This window comes from Bubalus bubalis, chromosome 14, assembly GCF_019923935.1.
Source record: "Bubalus bubalis isolate 160015118507 breed Murrah chromosome 14, NDDB_SH_1, whole genome shotgun sequence".
In the NCBI taxonomy this organism is placed as follows: Eukaryota; Metazoa; Chordata; class Mammalia; order Artiodactyla; family Bovidae; genus Bubalus; species Bubalus bubalis.
In genome coordinates, this window is record NC_059170.1 from 63,158,848 (window position 1) to 63,182,605 (window position 23,758).

The following is a 23,758-nucleotide window of genomic DNA, read 5'->3' on the forward strand; positions in this document are numbered from 1 at the left end:
ACTGGTTCCAAATAGGAAAAGGAGTATGTCAAGGCTGTATATTGTCACCCTGCTTATTTAACTTATCTGCAGAGTACATCATGAGAAATGCTGGGCTGGAAGAAGCACAAGCTGGAATCAAGATTGCCAGGAGAAATATCAATAACCTCAGATACGCAGATGACACCACCCTTATGGCAGAAAGTGAAGAGGAACTCAAAAGCCTCTTGATGAAAGTGAAAGAGGAGAGTGAAAAAGTTGGCTTAAAGCTCAACATTCAGAAAACGAAGATCATGGCATCTGGTCCCATCACTTCATGGGAAATAGATGGGGAAACAGTGGAAACAGTGTCAGACTTTATTTTGGGGGCTCCAAGATCACTGCAGATGGTGACTGCAGGCATGAAATTAAAAGACGCTTATTCCTTGGAAGGAAAGTTATGACCAACCTAGATAGCATATTCAAAAGCAGAGACATTACTTTGCCAACAAAGGTCCGTCTAGTCAAGGCTATGGTTTTTCCAGTGGTCATGTATGGATGTGAGAGTTGGACTGTAAAGAAAGCTGAGCATTGAAGAATTGATGCTTTTGAACTGTAGTGTTGGAGAAGACTCTTGAGAGTCCCTTGGACTGCAAGGAGATCCAACCAGTCCATTTTGAAGGAGATCAGTCCTGGGTGTTCTTTGGAAGGAATGATGCTAAAGCTGAAACTCCAGTACTTTGGCCACCTCATGCGAAGAGTTGACTCATTGGAAAAGACTCTGATGCTGGGAGGGATGGGGGCAGGAGGAGAAGGGGATGACAGAGGATGAGATGTCTGGATGGCATCACCGACTCGATGGACATAAGTTTGAGTGAACTTGGGAGTTGGTGATGGACAGGGAGGCCTGGCATGCTGTGATTCATGGGATCACAAAGAGTCAGACATGACTGAGCAACTGAACTGAACTGAAATATCAATAAACCAACTATTTAAACATTGATCCCACTGACATTACTACATTCTGCAATATTGCCTTGATTAAAGAAAAGAAAAATTGCAGGCAAATATTTAACATGAAAGTAAAAAAAATGTTATCAGATATATTTTCTGCAAATCTCAAATATTTTTTCCTATGGAAGAAGTCATTCCAAGTTCCAAATAATACAGTTCTTTTTTGGAGATTATATTTCTATCTTACTTTCCAGTCACTCAATCAAAGACCTTTCCATGTCTTCTAAAGCATCCTATGTCAGGTGTCTCTATGATGGTCATTTTCCAGGTTGCAAAGTATATGCAAAACTATGTTACTATATACTAGGAGGTCATATATTTGATAAAAGTTTATAAAGTACTCCACAATTTTGCCCATAGTGTTGGACCTTATGATTTTGAGTGTGCTTTCATGCTATGAAATAACCCTATTTTCCTTATATTTAATGATATATATATATATAATCACTGTGGATGGTGACTGCAGCAAAGAAATCAGAAGATGATTACTTCTGTCAGGAAAGCTATGACAAATTTAGACAATGTGTTGAAAAGCAGAGACATTACTCTGCCAACAAAGGTCCATATAGTCAAGGCTATGGCCTTCTCAGTGGTCATGTACGGTTGTGAGAGCTGGACCATAAAGATGGCAGAATGCCAAAGAATTGATGCCTTTGAACTGTGGTGCTAGAAAAGACTCCTGAAAGTCCGTTGGACAGCAAGGAGATCAAACCAGTCAATTTTAAAGGAAATCAACCTGAATATTCGTTGGAAGGACTGATGTTGAAGCTGAAGCTCTGGTATTTTGGTCATCTGATGTGAACAGACAACTCATTAGAAAAGTCCCTGATGCTGGGAAATATTGAAGGCAAAAGGAGAAGAGGGCATCAGAAGATGAAATGGCTGGATGGCATCACTGATGCCATGGACATGAACTTGGGCAAACTTCAGGAGATGGTGAGGAACAGGGGGGCCTGGAGTGCTACAGTCCATGGAGTCGCAAAGAGTCGGACATGACTGAACAACTGAACGATTATATACACACACACACACACACACACACACACACACACACTCACATATATATATAGATAGATATAGATATATAGTGAAATACAGTGAAAATGCAGACAGTGGCATAAATGTCTCAGGTTAAACTCTGAGGCCATCTCTGTGACCTCCCGTCTGTGAGATAGGAAACAGCACTGGAAGGTGACATCTAATTGTAATCCAGATGACACATGACATCCATCATTTTCAGACTCTTAAGAGCCTTTATCTCCTTACTTGGTTTCACTTATTTCATTCATACGCAAGATTTTCTAAATATGAATTTCTTTTTAGCTTTGTTCTTTGCCCTCTGTTATCTACTCCAATTTCTAGGTCTTAAATATTTCAGAGAAGATAGTCTAAACGCATTAAAATGTACTTCATTCTATTACTTATTTATATGAACAGTTAAGACTTCCATAACACAATGAAACATACATGGAGGACACATATTTTCAGCTGATCATTTCCAGGTCACATCACAATGAAGTTATAAAGGGTTGAGAAATATGACAAATTTTCTTTCAATAATTTCTTAAGCAACTTTAGTTATTTAGCATTGAGACACTATGTCCTCCGCTGATGCTTTTATTGGCACTACCAGGCAAGCTGCATTCACCACGTCCCTTCACTTTCAGTTTATGAGGGTAATGTGCAGTTGTTTTGCTCTTTCTTCACAATGACTAATTGATTTTCCCCATTCTACCTGAAGAAGAATGCATTTACATTTTGTTCAAGAGGCTGAGCATAGTTCTTTCTAAACTTAACTTAGCATTTGAAAAACCATTTAATGGTATATTGTGTATGAAATCCAGACTTTTCTACCACATTTTCCTGTCTGACAACACACGTAATGCAAACGAGAAAAATTTACTCCAACTACATGATATCAGCTTTTAGTTTATATTTGTCCATACTCTCAGACTTAGCTAGTTACTTTCAACAGGTGTCAATGTAAAACACAAACCCTCAGGTCAGAAAAGCCTTCAAGTGATATTCCAATTTTCTATTATCTTAAAATCAATCAAAATTGTTTAAATGTCTTTACTCCCCTAGACTAGCTTCCCAGGTGGCAGAGTGGTAAAGAATATGCCTGCCAATGAAGGAGATGCAAGCGATGTGGGTTCCATCCCTGGGTCAGGAAGATCTCCTGGAGAAGGGAATGGCAACCCACTCCAGTATTCTTGTCTGGAGAATCCCATGGACAGAGGAGCCTGGTGGGCTACAGTCCATGGGGTCGCAAAGAGTCAGACACGGCTGCATAACTGAGCACACGCCTAGAACTTAGCAACTGGACAAAAACAACAACAAAACTCCCCCAGACCAGGCTTAATAATGTTATTTTACCTCTCAAGAGAAATATTTATGATCAGATCTCTTAGAGTTCTCTGCTTCTCCCCCCCATCTTCCAGTGGGGGGGGGGGGGGGGAATCAGATATCAAGTTCAAGTTGTTTTTTTTTAACTACTTTTGATTGCATGTGGTGATAGGTCCATGTACTTTAGCAAAAGCTCTTCTTCAAGGAGAGCTTATTATAGCTTTAAAACTTGTATCATACAAGAAAATATATTTTTCTAAGGCATTTTCTTTCCTTTCCCAACATCAGGTTCCTCCTATTTATTTGCCAGTGGGAATTTAAAAAACATAAAAAGTCACCACAAGCTGGGAAACCTTACTATCCTTGGCTCAGTGACATGGCAACTTTCCTGAGGATAAAAGACAGGCTGTTGCTATGATTATTATCTTATAAATGATGGGCAAAGACTTAATCCTAAGAAGAGTTAGATAGTACATACACTGAAGCTGACTTTCAAAGTTTCAACTTTTTATATAACAACTTTTCTTTCACCTATTTGTTATTTCTCAAGCTCTAAAGTACTCCAAAAATAAAATTGTGCTAAGCATTCTCGCTAGATATATCTTGGTTCACCTGCACACATTATCATAAGGGTTGTTTTTGTTATTCTATCCACAGATTATGTTAATGATCATTTTCATCAGCAGTTAATTTTTTAAATGATAGGTTTGAAGTCCTTTTTAACTTTGTGACAAAACATCAAGTTGTAATTTAAATGTACTGTGATGCAGATTTTGCGCTAGTGACCAATGTGTTACATGTGGCGAGCACAGTGAATAGTGTCAGAAAAGACTGGACAGTGCCTTGCAGAATACTGGTGAACTCATGGATCAAGTATCAGTCAACACTGCCTCAGATGTATACCTCCAATTGGTTCTGATTAATACGCTGGATCAGTTCTCCACGGTTAACTTCTTCATCTAATGTGGGAGACAGCATCTTGATAAGTCTATTATTATTATATGACATAGTATCTGAAACCAATTTATTTGCACTTTTTTCTTGTACAGTCCCAAAGCCAGAGGAATGATACTGCTCACTTCCAATAATTCATATCTCCATATACACCCACTGAAACATAATCCACCACTGATGTTCAGGATATTAAAATAATCCTTAGTACTAGAAGATAAATAACACCAATTTCTACTTAGGGTAATAACTCATTCAACATTTAATGAATATTAATTACCCACCTCGGAGAAGGCAATGGCATCCCACTCCAGTACTCTTGCCTGGAAAATCCCATGGAATTACCCACCTTGTGAAAAGCAGTATTGTAGCATCATACTTTTTAAAACACATCTTTAACTATAATATAAGCTCAACAAAATTTCAGAATTTTCTTTTTCCTATGCCTTTGTTGAAGGAGGATTTGGAAATGACAGAAAGTTTCAAAGTACATGAAAGCTCAGTGGACTTGGTTTACATGGCACAGCTGATAATAACTAAAAGATGTTTGAAGCTTGAATGCTACAACATATATATATATAAAGTTAAACCTATCTTTGTAAAATTTTTCCAATTATCTGAAAAGTTTGGAGCCCTACAGAAAGGGCAGGGAGATGTTTCAGCCCCTCCACCCACCTCATACCACGTCAAATTGAATGCAATATATCAAATAGATTCTAGGGCAGTGGGCTGCCAAATACTACTGAAAAAAATGTGATGAAAATATAGTTACAAAATGCTACAAATTGTGTCTCATCCACGTAACAAAGGAAAATGTATGAGGCTATCTAATGAGAGTATTCAGCTTTATAAGTCTGTGGAGGTCCTGGAAAAGAGAAGTAGAAAAAAAAAAACTGGATATGATGAGAATGACACAAAAAGAAAAGGGACAGGTGAAATGATAGAACTCAGGAGAAAAAGAATGCCTTGTCAATGTTCGAGTATCTTGGTAATAAGAAGTCTGATACTTGAGGATCAACTATGAAGTCACTTCACACTTCTAGAGCCTATTATACAAGATGAAGTACAGAAAGAGAAAGACAAATATCATATATTGATGTATATATATATGGAATCTAGAAAGATGGTACTGATGAACCTGTCTGTAGGGCAGCAATGGAGAGGCAGTCATAGAGAACAGGCTTGTGGACACAGAGGGCAGAAGAGGGTGGGCCAAATGGAGAGAGTAGCCCCAAAACACATACATTATATGTGTAAAATTACATAGCCGGTGGAAATTTACTGTATAATACATGGAGCTTAGATCTGGTGCTGTGTGACAACCTAGAGGGGTGGGATGGAGTGAAGGGTGGGAGGGAGATTCAAGAGGGAGAGAACATATGTATACCTATGGCAGACTCATGTTGATACATGGCAAAAACCGATGCAATATTGTAAAGCAATTATTCTCCAATTAAAAATAACGAATTTTAAAAAGAGAACAAAAGAAAATGCTTCTGAAAGATGGTTAGTGGCACCTTATAAGTACAAGTGACAAACTTTCGTTGAAGAATGAATCTGACTGATGTCACAGAAGTTTCAACTCGATTTACCCAAAGCCATTTGAGCAAAAGGAAACTTGATTGGAGGCTTTTACTGTCCTTTTCCAATGTCAGAATTCCTGCAATTATTGTCAAATGTCTCCCATTTCTACAGTGACTGCTGTTTACCCCTATAATTTCTTTATTCCTACCTATAAATAAATTTTTCACAATAGAAATTCTCAGTGTCTCAAGTATTTTTCGCATGTGCGGAGAATTGTTTTCAGTTAAAGTTGGTTTTTTTTACTCACTAACATGACCACTACAGCTTTCACTCTGCCCAATGCACTGCTGCTGCTGCTGCTGCTAAGTTGCTTAAGTCGTATCAGACTCTGTGCGACCCCAAAGACGGCAGCCCACCAGGCTCCCTGTCCCTGGGATTCTCCAGGCAAGAACACTGGAATGGGTTGCCTTTTCCTTCTCCAATGCATGAAAGTGAAAAGTGAAAGTGAAGCCACTCAGTCATGTCCAACTCCTAGCAACCCCATGGACTGTGGCCTACCAGGCCCCTCCGTCCATGGGATTTTCCAGGCAAGAGTACTGGAGTGGGTTGCCATTGCCTTCTCCGGCCCAATGCACTATTTTTTTTCCAATTATATGACTCATTTGGCTTATTTAATCAGCAATTACCAATCTTTTAAAACTGTATCTACTGTAACAGAACAAGTAATTTGCTTCCATCATATTTATAGCTTTAAGGATGCAGAGATTAAAAGTCCAGAGCAGATCACATCAACTCTTCAGTGTAGAGTGAATAATATAGAATCCCCAATACATTATGACACCATAGTTACTTTTAACATATTTTCATGAATTTTAAAAATCTTATGAAGTTTTTACAAACTACCACCATGACTTTTGTACATGACAATATCTCTGAAACCAATTTCTTAGTACATTTTTTAAAGGTATACCAAATAAACAAGGTCCTATTGTATAGTACAAGAAACTACATTCAGTATCTTTTACTAAACCATAATGGAAAAGAAAAACATAAACTCCCCCCCCCCCGAGAAAAAAAATAAAAGTATATCAAATAAAGGCAAGTTAAAGAATACCTTCAGTCTACATATAACTAAGTAGTCTACATATAACAAATTTCCAAGAATAGAAATTTCATTTATTAATGAATTTGAAAGTAATACAAGTTTCTCCTCACCTTATCATTAGACAGTCCTACTCTGAGAACACTGCTTTCCATAGCGTAATAGAATTGAAGATGGCAACTCCTGCCCAGGCAGTGACACACGGAGCTATTCAGATAAGCCCTGCTGTCTAAATGGTTAAGAGCAGAAGCTTGCTTAGCCCCTATCCATAGACAGTAACCTGAAAAATAAAGGGGGGGAAAGCAACTTAGGAAAAAAAACCCAGCTGGTTCCATTTGAACAAAATTATCATGTTTCTGGAATTTTCAAAATCAAGTTTGAAACACAAATATTTTATTTAAAAGAATAGGATTTTTTTTTAAATGACATCAACTACAAATGATAGATTTTCACTTCCATATTTTCTTACTTTTTTTTGATGTGGACCATTTTTAAAGTCTTTATTGAATTTGTTCCAATATTGTTTTCTGCTTTGGTTTTTTCAGCCATGAGACATATGGGATTTTAGCTGCCTGACCAGGGGTAGAACCCTCACCCCCTGCATTGGAAGATAAAGTCTTAACCATTGGACCGCCAGGGAAGTCCTGCCATATTTGATTTCTAAAATGCATTGTAATCTCATCCTAATTCCTGAAATCAAAGTTTTATACCATCCTCAATATGAATGTTCTTATAAAAAGAAATCTATTGATATAAAAATCTCTGTGCCACCAAATGATCATTTAAATGTCACAATGCAATCTTTCTTTAATCAAAAATTCATCTTTCTTCCCAGAATTATTTTCCCTTTTGATTATTTTTTCTATTCTTCACAGGAAAACCTTTATCATTTAAGGGAATGTAATTTGAACTGCCTCTTTCTGACCAATCTATGTTGAAGCACCAGATACTTACAATCCCACTAAATTACATGGATGGGTTTTGTAGTACATAAAAATATTGTCAATCAATTTTTCCTATCTGATTCTTAAAACTAATTTGGATTTAATTCAATACATATAATGCAGAAATACAAAGCTATTTCTATATTTTCATAACTTTAATTTTCAAAAATAAGGTCTTTCAAATGCTCTATTTCCTTGTAAGATAGCAAATATTCCAACAGCTTCAAAAATAAACTATGAATTTAGTGAAGCTCTGATTGACCTTAGTCAAAATAGTACAATAAATTAATACTTTGCCTCTGACCTATACACAAGGAAATGATAAATGACATAAAAATACAGTTTTATAAAAGCAGAGACAGAATAAGCACAGGAGAAAACATTTCAAAAGATAAGGAAAAATAGATATGATGAACAGAGCTGAAACCATAGAACTCTCAGACTTGGGACCAGACACAGGCTGTAGTAGCTAGAATTTCAACTACTTCAAATGCTGCACAGTCCTGGATGAACAGAGTCTAATTCTCTCAATGAAGTTAGACATTAGGGCTGGGAACCTTGCTTATAAACTGAGATGGGGACTGGAGGAGCCAAGATGGCGGAGGAGTAGGACGGGGAGAACACTTTCTCCCCCACAAATTCATCAAAAAAGCATTTAAACGTCAAGTAAATTCCACAAAACAACTTCTGAATGCCGGCAGAGGACATCAGGCACCCAGAAAAGCAACCCAACTCTTCGAAAGGAGGTAGGAAAAAATATAAAAGACAAAAAAAGAGACAAAAGAGGGAGGGAATGGAGTTCCGTCCAGGGAAGGGAGTCTTAAAAAGAGAAGTTTCCAAACACCAGGAAACCTTCTCACTGCCGAATCTGTGCCAAGCTTTGGAAGCACAGAGGGCAACATAAAAGGGAGGAAAATAAATAAATAAATAAAAAATAAAAAATCGCAGATTGTGAGCCCTACGGTAACTCCCCCAGCAGAGAAGCAGAGCATACGCCTGCACACGCCATTAGCAAGCGGGGGCTGGGCAGGGAAGCGCGGCGCGGGCTGTGTCCCTTAGAGTAAGAATCGGCCCGAATGTCCTGAGCGCTATCTGAGCGAAATAATTTGGGCTAGCAAACCAGACTGTGGGTTATCTACCACGCGAAAAGCCAGCCCTAACCTAAGACACCGCCAGGCCCGCGCACAGAACAAAGGACTGAACAGAGATAGCCGGTTGCAGACCTTCCCCCTCCGGTGACAGGCAGTCAGAGCCGGAAGGGGGCAATCGCAGCCCCAGAGAGACACTATCTATAAAACTGTAAGCAGGCTTCTTTGCTAACTAAAACTTCTTGGGGGTCTGGACGGTCAACATCTGCCTGAGAAGGTGCGCCGGTTTTACACCCAGATAACCGAGTGGCGGGGAGGCGATAGGTCGCAGCATTGGCGCCCGCCAAACACATCACCTGAGCTGCTCGGATCTGGGAAGAGCACAAAACGCAGGCCCAACCGAGTCTGTGCCTCTAAGGACTACCCGAGTGCCTGAACCTGAGCGGCTTGGACCTGGGAGCTCAGCCCAGGCCCGGCCTCTGATTGTTCCCGGCGGAACAACCTAGAGCCCGAGCAGTGTGGGCAGGTAGGCTACACGCGCCGTGAGCGGGGGCAGACCCAGTGTGGCTGAGGCACTGCGAGCGCACGCCAGTGTTATCTGTTTGCAGCATCTCTCCCTCCCTCCCCACAGCGCGGCTGAACAAGTGAGCCTAAATAAAATAAAAAAAATAGTGTCTGCCACCGTCCGTTTTGTGTCAGGGCGGGAACCAGACACTGAAGAGACCAGCAAACAGAAGAAGCTATAACAGAGGGAAACACCTTGGAAGCTACAGGCCATAGCCCTGTGGTTACTACGGACTACATAGGAAGGGGCCTATAGATCTAGAGAAATATAAGTCAGACCAAGGAACTAGCCAAAAATGAACTGAACCCACAATACTCACAACAAAACCAGAGAAAGACCTAGATATATTTTTACTATTTTTACGATCAATCTTTCTTTTTTTTTTAATTTTTTTTAAATTTTTAAGTCCTCTATTGTCCTTTAATTTTCACTTTTATAACTATATTTTGTAAAAAAAAAAAAAAAAAGACCCTATTTTTTTTTTCTTCTTCAGCAAACTTCATATATATATTTTATAATTTTTTGACCGTGTTTTGTTTTGTTTTGTTTTTCTTTTTCTTCTTTTCTTTAACATTGTATTTTTGAAATTCCAAACTCTACTCTAGATTTTTAATTTTAGCCTTTTGGTATATGTTATCAATTTTATACCTATAGTTTTTTTTCATAATTTCTGTGACTTTTTTTTTTTCCCTCTGTTTCTTTCTCTTCTTCTTTTGTATAACATCGTATATCTACAATTCCAAACTCTACTCAAGACTTTTAATATATGCTTTTTGGTATTTGATATCAATTTTGTACCTGTATTTTCTTTATAATTTTTGCAACATTGTTTTTGTTGGTTTGTTTGTTTTCTCTCTTTATTTTTCTTCTTTTTTTTAACATTGTATTTTTGAAATTCCAAACTCTACTCTAGATTTTTAACTTTTGCTTTTTGGTATTAGTTATCAATTTTGTACCTGTAGTTTCTTTATAATTTTCGAGACCTTGTTTGTTTTTCTTTGTTCGTTTTTTCTCTCTTTCTTTTCCTTCTTCTTTTCTTTAACATCGTATTTTTGAAATTCCAAACTCTACTCTAGATTTTTAATTTTAGCCTTTTGGTATATGTTATCAATTTTGTACATATAGTTTTTTTTTTTATAATTTCTGTGACTTTTTTTCTTTTTTTTCCCCCTCTGTTACTTTCTCTTCTTCTTTTATATAACATCGTATATCTGCAATTCCAAACTCTACTCAAGATTTTTAATTTATGCTTTTTGGTATTTGATATCAATTTTGTACCTGTATTTTCTTTATAATTTTTGCGACATTGTTTTTGTTGGTTTGTTTGTTTTCTCTCTTTATTTTTCTTCTTCTTCTTTTTTTTTAACATTGTATTTTTGAAATTCCAAACTCTCCTCTAGATTTTTAATTTTTGCTTTTTGGTATTAGTTATCAATTTTGTACCTGTAGTTTCTTTATAATTTTCGCAACCTTGTTTGTTTTTCTTTGTTCGTTTTTGCTCTCTTTCTTTTCCTTCTTCTTTTCATTAACATCGCATTTTTGAAATTCCAAACTCTACTCTAGATTTTAAATTTTTGCTTTTATGTATTTGTTACCAATTTTGTACCTTTAAAAAACCCAATCCCCAGGACCCATTTTTCACTAGGGAACGAGATTAGTGGCTTGACTGCTCTCTCTTCCCTTTGGACTCTCCGTTTTCTCCACCAGGTCGCCTGTATCTCCTCCCTAACCCCTCTCTACTCTACCCAACTCTGTGAATTTCTGTGTGTTCCAGACGGTGGAGAACACTTAGGGAACTGATTACTGGCTGGATCTGTCTCCCTCCTTTTCATTTCCCCCTTTTATCCTTCGGGCCACCTCTGTCTCCTGCCTCCTTCTTCTCTTCTCTGTATAACTCCGTGAACATCTCTGAGCGGTCCAGATGTGGAGTGCACATAAGGAAGTGACTACTGGCTAGCCCACTCTCCACTATTGATTCCACCTCATCTCATTTGGGTCACCTCTAACTCCCTCCTCCCACTTCTCTTCTCCATGTAACGCTGTGAACCTCTCTGAGTGACCCTCACAGTAGAGAAACTTTTCATCTTTAACGTAGATGTTTTATCAATGGTACTGTATAGAAGGAGAAGTTTTGAAACTACTGTAAAAATAAGACCATTAACTGGAAATAGGAGGCTTAAGTCCAAACCCTGACTCCAGGGAACTCCTGACTCCAAGGAACATTAATTGACAGGAGCTCATCAAATGCCTCCATACCGACACTGAAACCAAGCACCACACAAGGGCCAACAAGTTCCAGGGCAAGACATACCAAGCAAATTCTCCAGCAACAAAGGAACACAGCCCTGAGCTTCAAGATACAGGCTGCCCAAAGTCACCCCAGAACCATAGACATCTCATAACTGATTACTGGACATTTCATTACACTCCAGAGAGAAGAAATACAGCTCCATCCACCAGAACATCAACACAAGCTTCCTAACCAGGAAACCTTGACAAGCCACCTGTACAAACCCACACACAGTGAGGAAATGCCACAATAAAGAGAACTCCACAAACTGCCAGAATACAGAAAGGACACCCCAAACTCAGCAATTTAAACAAGATGAAGAGACAGAGGAATAGCCAGCAGATAAAGGAACAGGATAAATGCCCACCAAACCAAACAAAAGAGGAAGAGATAGGGAATCTACCTGATAAAGAATTCTGAATAATGATAGTGAAATTGATCCAAAATCTTGACATTAAAATGGAATCACAGATAAATAGCCTGGAGGCAAGGATTGAGAAGATGCAAGAAAGGTTTAACAAGGACTTAGAAGAAATAAAAAAGAGTCAATATATAATGAATAATGCAATAAGTGAAATTAAAAACACTCTGGAGGCAACAAATAGTAGAATAACAGAGGCAGAAGATAGGATTAGTGAATTAGAAGATAGAATGGTAGAAATAAATGAATCAGAGAGGATAAAAGAAAAACGAATTAAAAGAAATGAGGACAATCTCAGAGACCTCCAGGACAATATTAAACGCTACAACATTCGAATCATAGGGGTCCCAGAAGAAGAAGACAAAAAGAAAGACCATGAGAAAATACTTGAGGAGATAATAGTTGAAAACTTCCCTAAAATGGGGAAGGAAATAATCACCCAAGTCCAAGAAACCCAGAGAGTCCCAAACAGGATAAACTCAAGGCGAAACACCCCAAGACACATATTAATCCAATTAACAAAGATCAAACACAAAGAACAAATATTAAAAGCAGCAAGGGAAAAACAACAAATAACACACAAGGGAATACCCATAAGGATAACAGCTGATCTTTCAATAGAAACTCTTCAAGCCAGGAGGGAATGGCAAGACATAGTGAAAATGATGAAAGAAAATAACCTACAGCCCAGATTATTGTACCCAGCAAGGATCTCATTCAAGTATGAAGGAGAAATCAAAAGCTTTTCAGACAAGCAAAAGCTGAGAGAATTCTGCACCACCAAACCAGCTCTCCAACAAATACTAAAGGATATTCTCTAGACAGGAAACACAAAAACGGTGTATAAATTCGAACCCAAAACAATAAAGTAAATGGCAACGGGATCATACTTATCAGTAATTACCTTAAATGTAAATGGGTTGAATGCCCCAACCAAAAGACAAAGACTGGCTGAATGGATACAAAAACAAGACCCCTACATACGTTGTCTACAAGAGACCCACCTCAAAACAGGGGACACATACAGACTGCAAGTGAAGGGCTGGAAAAAGATTTTCCATGCAAATAGGAACCAAAAGAAAGCAGGAGTAGCAATACTCATATCAGATAAAATAGACTTTAAAACAAAGACTGTGAAGAGAGACAAAGATGGTCACTACATAATGATCAAAGGATCAATCCAAGAAGAAGATATAACAATTATAAATATATATGCATCCAACACGGGAGCACCGCAGTATGTAAGACAAATGCTAACAAGTATGAAAGGAGAAATTAACAATAACACAATAATAGTGGGAGAACTTTAATACCCCACTCACACCTATGGATAGATCAACTAAACAGAAAATTAACAAGGAAACACAAACTTTAAATGATACAATAGACCAGTTAGACCTAATTGATATCTATAGGACGTTTCATCCCAAAACAATGAATTTCACCTTTTTCTCAAGCGCACATGGAACCTTCTCCAGGACAGATCACATCCTGGGCCATAAAGCTAGCCTTGGTAAATTCAAAAAAATAGAAATCATTCCAAGCATCTTTTCTGACCACAATGCAGTAAGATTAGATCTCAATTACAGGAGAAAAACTATTAAAAATTCCAACATATGGAGGCTGAACAACACGCTGCTGAATAACCAACAAATCACAGAAGAAATCAAAAAAGAAATCAAAATTTGCATAGAAACGAATGAAAATGAAAACACAACAACCCAAAACCTGTGGGACACGGTAAAAGCAGTCCTAAGGGGAGAGTTCATAGCAATACAGGCACACCTCAAGAAACAAGAAAAAAGTCAAATAAATAACCTAACTCTACACCTAAAGCAACTAGAAAAGGAAGAAATGAAGAACCCCAGGGTTAGTAGAAGGAAAGAAATCTTAAAACTTAGAGCAGAAATAAATGCAAAAGAAACAAAAGAGATCATAGCAAAAATCAACAAAACCAAAAGCTGGTTTTTTGAAAGGATAAATAAAATTGACAAACCATTAGCCAGACTCATCAAGAAACAAAGGGAGAAAAATCAAATCAATAAAATTAGAAATGAAAATGGAGAGATCACAACAGACAACACAGAAATACAAAGGATCATAAGAGAGTACTATCAACAATTATATGCCAATAAAATGGACAACGTGGAAGAAATGGACAAATTCTTAGAAAAGTACAACTTTCCAAAACTGGACCAGGAAGAAATAGAAAATCTTAACAGACCCATCACAAGCACGGAAGTTGAAACTGTAATCAAAAATCTTCCAGCAAACAAAAGCCCAGGTCCAGACGATTTCACAGCTGAATTCTACCAAAAATTTAGAGAAGAGCTAACACCTATCCTGCTCAAACTCTTCCAGAAAATTGCAGAGGATGGTAAACTTCCAAACTCATTCTATGAGGCCACCATCACCCTAATACCAAAACCTGACAAAGATCCCACAAAAAAAGAAAACTACAGGCCAATATCACTGATGAACATAGATGCAAAAATCCTTAACAAAATTCTAGCAATCAGAATCCAACAACACATTAAAAAGATCATACACCATGACCAAGTGGGCTTTATCCCAGGGATGCAAGGATTCTTCAATATCCGCAAATCAATCAATGTAATACACCACATTAACAAATTGAACAATAAAAACCATATGATTATCTCAATAGATGCAGAGAAAGCCTTTGACAAAATTCAACATCCATTTATGATAAAAACTCTCCAGAAAGCAGGAATAGAAGGAACATGCCTCAACATAATAAAAGCTATATATGACAAACCCACAGCAAACATTATCCTCAATGGTGAAAAATTGAAAGCATTTCCTCTAAAGTCAGGAACAAGACAAGGGTGCCCACTTTCACCATTATTAGTCAACATAGTTTTGGAAGTTTTGGCCACAGCAATCAGAGCAGAGAAAGAAATAAAAGGAATCCAAATTGGAAAAGAAGAAGTAAAGCTCTCACTATTTGCAGATGACATGATCCTCTACATAGAAAACCCTAAAGACTCCACCAGAAAATTACTAGAACTAATCAATGACTATAGTAAAGTTGCAGGATTTAAATCAACACACAGAAATCCCTTGCATTCCTATACACTAATAATGAGAAAACAGAAAGAGAAATTAAGGAAACAATTCCATTCACCATTGCAACGGAAAGAATAAAATACTTAGGAATATATCTACCTAAAGAAACTAAAGACCTACATATAGAAAACTATAAAACACTGGTGAAAGAAATCAAAGAGGACACTAACAGATGGAGAAATATACCATGTTCATGGATTGGAAGAATCAATATAGTGAAAATGAGTATACTACCCAAAGCAATCTATAGATTCAATGCAATCCCTATCAAGCTACCGACAGCATTCTTCACAGAGCTAGAACAAATAATTTCACAATTTGTATGGAAATACAAAAAACCTCGAATAGCCAAAGCAATCTTGAGAAAGAAGAATGGAACTGGAGGAATCAACCTACCTGACTTCAGGCTCTACTACAAAGCCACAGTTATCAAGACAGTATGGTACTGGCACAAAGACAGAAATATAGATCAATGGAACAAAATAGAAAGCCCAGAGAGAAATCCACGCACATATGGACACCTTATCTTTGACAAAGGAGGCAAGAATATACAATGGATTAAAGACAATCTCTTTAACAAGTGGTGCTGGGAAATCTGGTCAACCACTTGCAAAAGAATGAAACTAGAACACTTTCTAACACCATACACAAAAATAAACTCAAAATGGATTAAAGATCTCAACGTAAGACCAGAAACTATAAAACTCCTAGAGGAGAACATAGGCAAAACACTCTCTGACATACATCACAGCAGGATCCTCTATGACTCACTTCCCAGAATATTGGAAATAAAAGCAAAAATAAACAAATGGGACCTAATTAACCTTAAAAGCTTCTGCACATCAAAGGAAACTATTAGCAAGGTGAAAAGACAGCCTTCAGAATGGGAGAAGATAATAGCAAATGAAGCAACTGACAAACAACTAATCTCGAGAATATACAAGCAACTCCTACAGCTCAACTCCAGAAAAATAAATGACCCAATCAAAAAATGGGCCAAAGAACTAAATAGACATTTCTCCAAAGAAGACATACAGATGGCTAACAAACACATGAAAAGATGCTCAACATCACTCATTATCAGAGAAATGCAAATCAAAACCACTATGAGGTACCATTTCACACCAGTCAGAATGGCTGCAATCCAAAAGTCTACAAGCAATAAATGCTGGAGAGGGTGTGGAGAAAAGGGAACCCTCTTAGACTGTTGGTGGGAATGCAAACTAGTACAGCCACTCTGGAGAACAGTGTGGAGATTCCTTAAAAAACTGGAAATAGAACTGCCTTATGATCCAGTAATCCCACTGCGGGGCATACACACTGAGGAAACCAGAAGGGAAAGAGACACGTGTACCCCAATGTTCATCGCAGCACTGTTTATAATAGCCAGGACATGGAAGCAACCTAGATGTCCATCAGCAGATGAATGGATAAGAAAGCTGTGGTACATATACACAATGGAGTAGTACTCAGCCATTAAAAAGAATACATTTGAATCAGTTCTAATGAGGTGGATGAAACTGGAGCCTATTATACAGAGTGAAGTAAGCCAGAAAGAAAAACACCAATACAGTATACTAATGCATATATATGGAATTTAGAAAGATGGTAACAATAACCCTGTGTACGAGACAGCAAAAGAGACACTGATGTATAGAACAGTCTTATGGACTCTGTGAGAGAGGGAGAGGGTGGGAAGATTTGGGAGAATGGCATTGAAACATGTAAAATATCATGTATGAAACGAGTTGCCAGTCCAGGTTCGATGCACGATACTGGATGCTTGGGGCTGGTGCACTGGGACGACCCAGAGGGATGGAATGGGGAGGGAGGAGGGAGGAGGGTTCAGGATGGGGAACACATGTATACCTGTGGCGGATTCATTTTGATATTTGGCAAAACTAATACAATTATGTAAAGTTTAAAAATAAAATAAAATTTAAAAAAAAAAGAAGAAGAAGAAAAACTACTGAGAAAAAAAAATTAAAAAAAAAATAAATAAACTGAGATGGGAAATATGCTTACCCTCATTGCTGTGGCTAGGGCTAAGTGACAGAATGTGGAAAACATATGAGACCCTAAAACAGGACTGTTACTCACATAAGGTTCTGGGTTGCTGAGTAATACCACAATAAAACAGCTGAACAAGAAGGCAAGAACAAAGAAAAAGAGCTGTAAAGAATAAAGGTAGTGGAGAAAGAGAACAAATCTCATTGAAAAAGAGCCTACAAATTTTCCTGTTTCTGGACCACTATGTAAGGAGCTTGGGAGTTGCTAGAAAATATATGAAATGAAAATCAACAACTCCTCTTATACCCCTAAGAAAATTGAGGTCAGGGTACAAACCACTGGGCAGGAATTGGTGAGACAAGCAGATATAGAGAATCACAACTTTCAAGACCAGAATCCCAAGAACACAAACTTCTATGGAAATCAGTACTGGGGTGGAGAAATCTGGACTGTAATGAATGAACTGCTAGAGGCTCAGTGTGAACACACTTGAGAGCTGAAAACTCCAGACAGTCCCATCCTAGGGAGGACCTCATTCTCTTTTACCTCCAGGAGCCCTACCAGATTCTCACAGTAAGAGTTAGAGCAAAATCCCTTTTTGCCTACAGCTAGGGAGAAGAAGAGAAGGCAACGGCAACCCACTCTAGTACTCTTGCCTGGAAAATCCCATGGATGGAGGAGCCTGGTAGGCTGCAGTCCATGGGGTTGCAAAGAGTCAGACATGACTGAGCAACTGAACAACAACAACAACAAGGGGAAAAGAGGGCTTCCCAGGTGGCTCAGTGGGTAAAGAACCTGCCTGCAAATGGGGAAGACCCTGGAGATATAGGTTCAATTCCTGGGTTGGGAAGATCCCCCAAAAGAGGGCATGGCAACCCACTCCAGTATATCCAGAGGCAAGTATGCCTCTGTCCACAGGCAAGAGAATCCTGTGGACAGAGGAGCCTGGTGGGCTACAGTCCGTAGGTCACAGAGTCAGACAGGACTGAAGCAGCTGAGCACAGCACAGAGGAAAAGGAAAGTACTCATTTTGAAATATACCTGGCTTCTCCTGTTATTCTTAACAAGGCTTTTACTCAAACTATTTACCACCACCACCACATAACTGACTGCAGTTGAGATCAGGGAGAAGTGAAATATTAAATCCATCAGGTTCTAACCTTCCACATGAAGTGAGGCCAATATCCAGACCCAGTCCCCTCTGGCATTCCTGTCTCACCTGATGTAAGGGAGAAGGATTTGTGAAGGTTTTAGAGCAAAGGTACCATTTCTCTCAAAGACTGAGATGACTCATGGGACTATAGGATGCTTCCCTTCCTCTCACAAGTTATCACCACATCAAAAGTGGTCTTGTAAAATAACAAGGGCATGTTATCAAAAGAACAGCAGGCCTCAGACCTTATTTCAGAAGACATCTCTAGGGAAACCCAAAGACAACAGTGGGACAAAAACAAAAACATCAGATACAATTTTCATCTCAGACATTAAAAGCTATTGCCATCAGTAAACAGAGCCTAATCTATAGCTGGAAAAATATAAAAACTCATATTAAATACCTATTTATCTTAATTCCAATATGCTTGGCTATCATAAAAAAATTATAAGGCATACTAAAAGGCAAAAATATATAGTTTGAAGAGAAAGAAAAAGCATCAGAACTAGGCCCATAAATGACAGGGATGTTATAATAAGACTGAAAATTTTTTAAAATTAGAATTAATAAGTTAAGAGTTCTAACAGAAAAAGTAGAAAACATGCAAAAAGGATAAAATAGGCAGAGAGTTTAGAATGTTAGGAATAAAAAACACTAGAACAGAAATGAAGAATGCCTTCAAAGAACTCATTAATAGACTGACTCAACTGAGGAATGAATCTGAGCTTAAGAATACATCAACAGGAACTTCCAAAACTGAAAAGCAAACAGTGGAAAATAAAGGAGCAATTCTATAATCCTATCTAAGAACTCTGGGAAAACTACAAAAGATGCAACATATGCATAATGGGAGTATGAGAAGAAGAGAGACAAGAAGAAAACCAATATTTGAAATAATAATGACTGAGATTTTCCCCCCAAATCAATGTCAGACAGACACCAAAGTGCAGATCCTAGAAGCTCAGGAAACACCAAGTAGGATAAATGTCCAAGAAACGACACCTACACAAATTATTATATTAAAAACCACAGACAAGCAAAGACAAGCAAAAATTTTGAAATACTTCAGACTTGCTTTGTAAGAAATGCTAAAAGGCATTCTTCAGAGAGAAGGAAAATGACGCAGGTCAGAAATTCTGATCTACATAAAGAAAGGAATAGTGTTAGAGAGGGAATAAATGAATCTAAAACAAAACATTTTATTTTCAGCTTGCTTAGTTGATCAAAAAATAATATTCCTGTTGATCAAAAAAAATATTCCTGTTGTTCACAACAGGAATAGTCTTAATGTATTTGCTAATTAAGTGAAATGAATGACATCAATAATATGAGAGAATTGAGGGAAGAATTAGGAGTATTTTATTATAATAAGTTCCTTGTACTACCCATGAAAAGTATAGAGTTATTTGAAAATAGTCTTAAGATTAGTTGTAAATGCATTTTTATGATTCTAGAGCAAACACTAAAAAAGGTAAAAATGGAAGTATAATTGATATGATTTTTATTTGCTACCTTCATCATCACCGCTCTGGTCTTGTTGAGGTGTATATTCTAACACAAGAATTTCTCTTGCTTTTGTGCGCATCCAGGAAGTTTGCCCAGCAGTTGCTTCTGATACCCAGTCACACATGTCAAATGCGAATCCACAGGCTTGACACACTGAAGAGAGGAGAAAAAGATGTTGGCAGACTATCACAGTCTACTGGAGTGGCTGCTTAACAATGGCTTTAGCTGCAATCAAGGCTAAGCATATATACACACACAAATACACTAATTCATACCAATAAGCCTTAGAGTGAACACTTCTTTTTAAAATTTCTTAATTTGATCCAGACAGGCATCCTCTCAAATGAGAACCATTACCACACTTCCATTGTGGGTTTTTTTTGTTTTTTTTTTTTTTTTTCATAAGAAATACCAGACTTTACCTACTTTATGGAATTCAGTTGGTTTAAATCATTTACTATTCATAATCACATTAAAATTTTAAAGAAGATACATTGTATTTAATTCCATGATTTTTAGAGCAACTGTTTTTCAAAACATTACCTGAACTTGATATATTCACTGTCTTTCACTTTTTTAATAAACCACACACTTCCAATTACAATCCAGCTAAAAACCCAATGACACTCCTGGTAAAACGAGGACACAGATGCCAACAGAGCTTGTCAAGTGAGTACCCCTACTAGCGGTCTGATATTTCTGTTGGGGTCCGAGTCTCATGGATGGCAGGCAGGCATCTCATTTTTACACTTACACCTCAATCCTTCATCTGTAGAATCAAATCTGCAGAGACTTCTATCTGGATGGCATAGTTCCTTCTCAGTATTTGATGCCTCTTGACATGGCAAAATGTCATCTGTTAAATGTAAAGATTGGCAAGAAGTGAGATGTGGTATCACTAGAAAGGATCATGGATTTCTCAAAAAGTTAACCTTTGTTCTACAGAGAATGCTGAACCCAACTCTTCTCTATGGCAGCATCACACCATTATATAGACAGAGAAACCGATTCAGGAAGAGAAGAGAAGAGAGAATAAAACAACCATGGCAGTACTTCTAGATTTTAATCTGATCTCTGTGGTGCTTTCTAAGACCCCAAGCCAAATCATCTAGGTCTCCAGTGAAGTAGGTTACATGCCTTAATGTGGAAATAAAGAGCCTATCATTAGGCTGATAACTGTACATGTATCAAATACAACATATGGTACCCTCTTTACCTGGGTCTGCCCTGGATTTACTTTCCCTGCAGCTCTTTCAAATGGAGCCTATTTCCTCCCACTGCCCCACTACCATAGTCCTCCCAACACAGGACTTGAAGATGGTGGAATTGTCCTTTTATCCCCTGTTTCCATAGATAATTCTCAGCACAAAAAGAGGCAAGAATATACAGTGAAGAAAATACAGACTTTTCAATAAGTAGTGCTGGGAAAGCTAGACAGCTACATGTAAAAGAATGAAATTAGAACATTCTCTAGTATCATAAACAAAAGTAAACTCAAAATAAAGACCTGAATGTAAGACCAGATACAATAAAACTCCTAGAGGAAACACAGGCAGAACACTCTTTGATATAAGTCATAGGAATGATCCATCTCCTAAAGTAAAGGAAGTAAAAGCAAAAATAAACAAATGGGACCTAATTAAACTTTTAATTAATTAAGCTTTTGTACAACAAAAGAGACCATGGGAATGGGAAAAAAACATTTGCAAATGATTACTGATAAGAGGTTAATGTCCAAAATATATAAACAGCAACACAACTTAACATCAAAAAACCAAGCAAACAAACAAATGACCAGGTAAAAATGGGGAAAAGAAATGAATAGACACTTTTATCAAAGGGGAAATGCAGATGACCAACAGGTCATGAAAAGATGCTCAACATCACTAATCGTCAGGGAAATGCAAATCAAAACCACAATTAGATATCACCATACACTAGTCAGAATGACTGCCATCAGAAAGAACACGGATAACAAATGTTGGCAAGGGTGTGGCGAGAAGGGAACCCTCGTACACTTTTGGTGGGAATGGAAACTGATGCAGCCACTGTGTAAAGCAGAATGGAGATTTCTCATCTTCCTAAATATTTGACTTTTGAATCTTTTGACATCAGATGATATCCCTCTCTGCCTGTGCCAGCTTGTCTCCATCATCTATGGACACTGGTGCACCACCAGAACATTTTAAAGCTAAATCAAATAGTGAGTCAGACCTTGGTTCCTCTGCTCAAGATCATCACACGGGCTTCTGTCCTACAAGAAGTAGATGTAAAATTCCTTTGCACGATCCTCACACAAACCAGGCTTACTTTTGCCTCAGGACTTCTACATTTACACATGGCTTCCTTCCAACGTACACATGGCTAGTATCTTCAACTTATTTCCCGAGCAAAAAAAAAAAAAAATATATATATATATATACACACACACACACACACATTCTCCAAGTGACCATGCGTGATCTATTTAAAACTTTAAAATTCTACTTAAAACTTCATTTCCCCCTTACCTGGGCACTCTCATCTCAATTTTCTGCTGTTTTATTGTATCTATAGCACATGTCATCATGACATAAAATACATTTTTCTATTTACTTGTTTAATTTCATTCACTATCTGATTAAAATATAAATCCCATGAACTCAGGGATTACTGCCTTTTTTTTTTTTTAACTGCTTCTCCCATGCATCTAGAAAAATTCTTGATATGACATAGATGTTCAATATGTACCTGTTTAATGAATGGATAAATAAATGACCTAAGACCTATTCAATGAAATCTTCTAAAATAGTGCAAACTCTATATAAATTGTTTATATTTTTACTGGAAATAAAATTGAACCAATTGGTTATGAAAATGATTTATGCATAACGTCCTTAATCTGGTTTCTCATAATGGAAGCTAACAAATGATGAATATGCAAAGCTTCTTGAACATAAGATTCAAGGAAAATAAAACTAATGCAATTAAAGGAGTGTGGGCAATAAATGAAGCGAAGATTGAGCAATAACAATTACTGTGAAACAATTAAAACAGTAATTTTTGTAGATTCATATAAGAGCTACAAATCTTCTACCCCTAGAGCTCCATAATTAAATATTTGCCATAGTTCAATTAGATGTTGTATATTATCTCTAATTTTTTACTATTTGTACAAAACAATACCCACAAAAGTGCTATAAACAAAAATAGCAAAACGGTAAAGTACAAATTGCATGGAATTAAAAATATTTTTTTTGATGTGGATCATTTTTAAAATCTTTGTTGAATTTGTTACAACATTGCTTCTGTTGTTTATATATATATATATTTTTTTGGCCAGGAGGCAGGTGGGATCTTAGCTCCCTACCAGGGATCAAACATGCACCCCCTACAGGAGAAGGCAAAGTCTCAACCACTGAACCACCAGAGAATTCTCATGCATGGAATTTAAAATGCAGCTTGTATCAGTTGGTATTAAATATCTTTCACCAATGTTAGCCACTTTTACTACCTTTAGTCCCCCAAATGGAATTTGCAACCACAAAATCAATGACATGCAGGAGGGGTACAATAAATTGTCAATCAATTAATCTCCTGAACAGCTTTTTGTTTTAGTGTGTTCTATTTCAGAGCTCAAAGCTATTTAAAGATGTCATCTATATTTATATTCATATTCAATTTTCTCCCTCTCCAGCCTCTCTCCCTTTAATTCTTATACTGCACCACAATCCAGCTGTAGAAAATTATCTTTGGCATTTTAAAATTCTCCATCAATGATGTACAATCAGCAGGATGAAGCTTTGTCAACAGTTTC

At 37.4% G+C, this 23,758-nt stretch overlaps 1 protein-coding gene across 7 annotated transcripts in view; it reads right to left on the reverse strand.

Annotated features, from left to right (window-relative positions):
* MALRD1 (MAM and LDL receptor class A domain containing 1) overlaps nt 1–23,758 on the reverse strand; it is a 743,525-nt gene that overhangs the window by 506,478 nt on the left and 213,289 nt on the right. For all 7 annotated transcript variants that reach the window (XM_044928177.2, XM_044928178.2, XM_044928176.2 and 4 more), the window contains 3 exons: nt 20,717–20,818; nt 19,969–20,115; nt 7,009–7,175 (listed from right to left, as the gene is read on the reverse strand). In XM_044928177.2, coding sequence (XP_044784112.2) covers nt 7,009–7,175; nt 19,969–20,115; nt 20,717–20,818 — 416 coding nt within the window. The remainder of the gene's footprint in view (nt 1–7,008; nt 7,176–19,968; nt 20,116–20,716; nt 20,819–23,758) is intronic.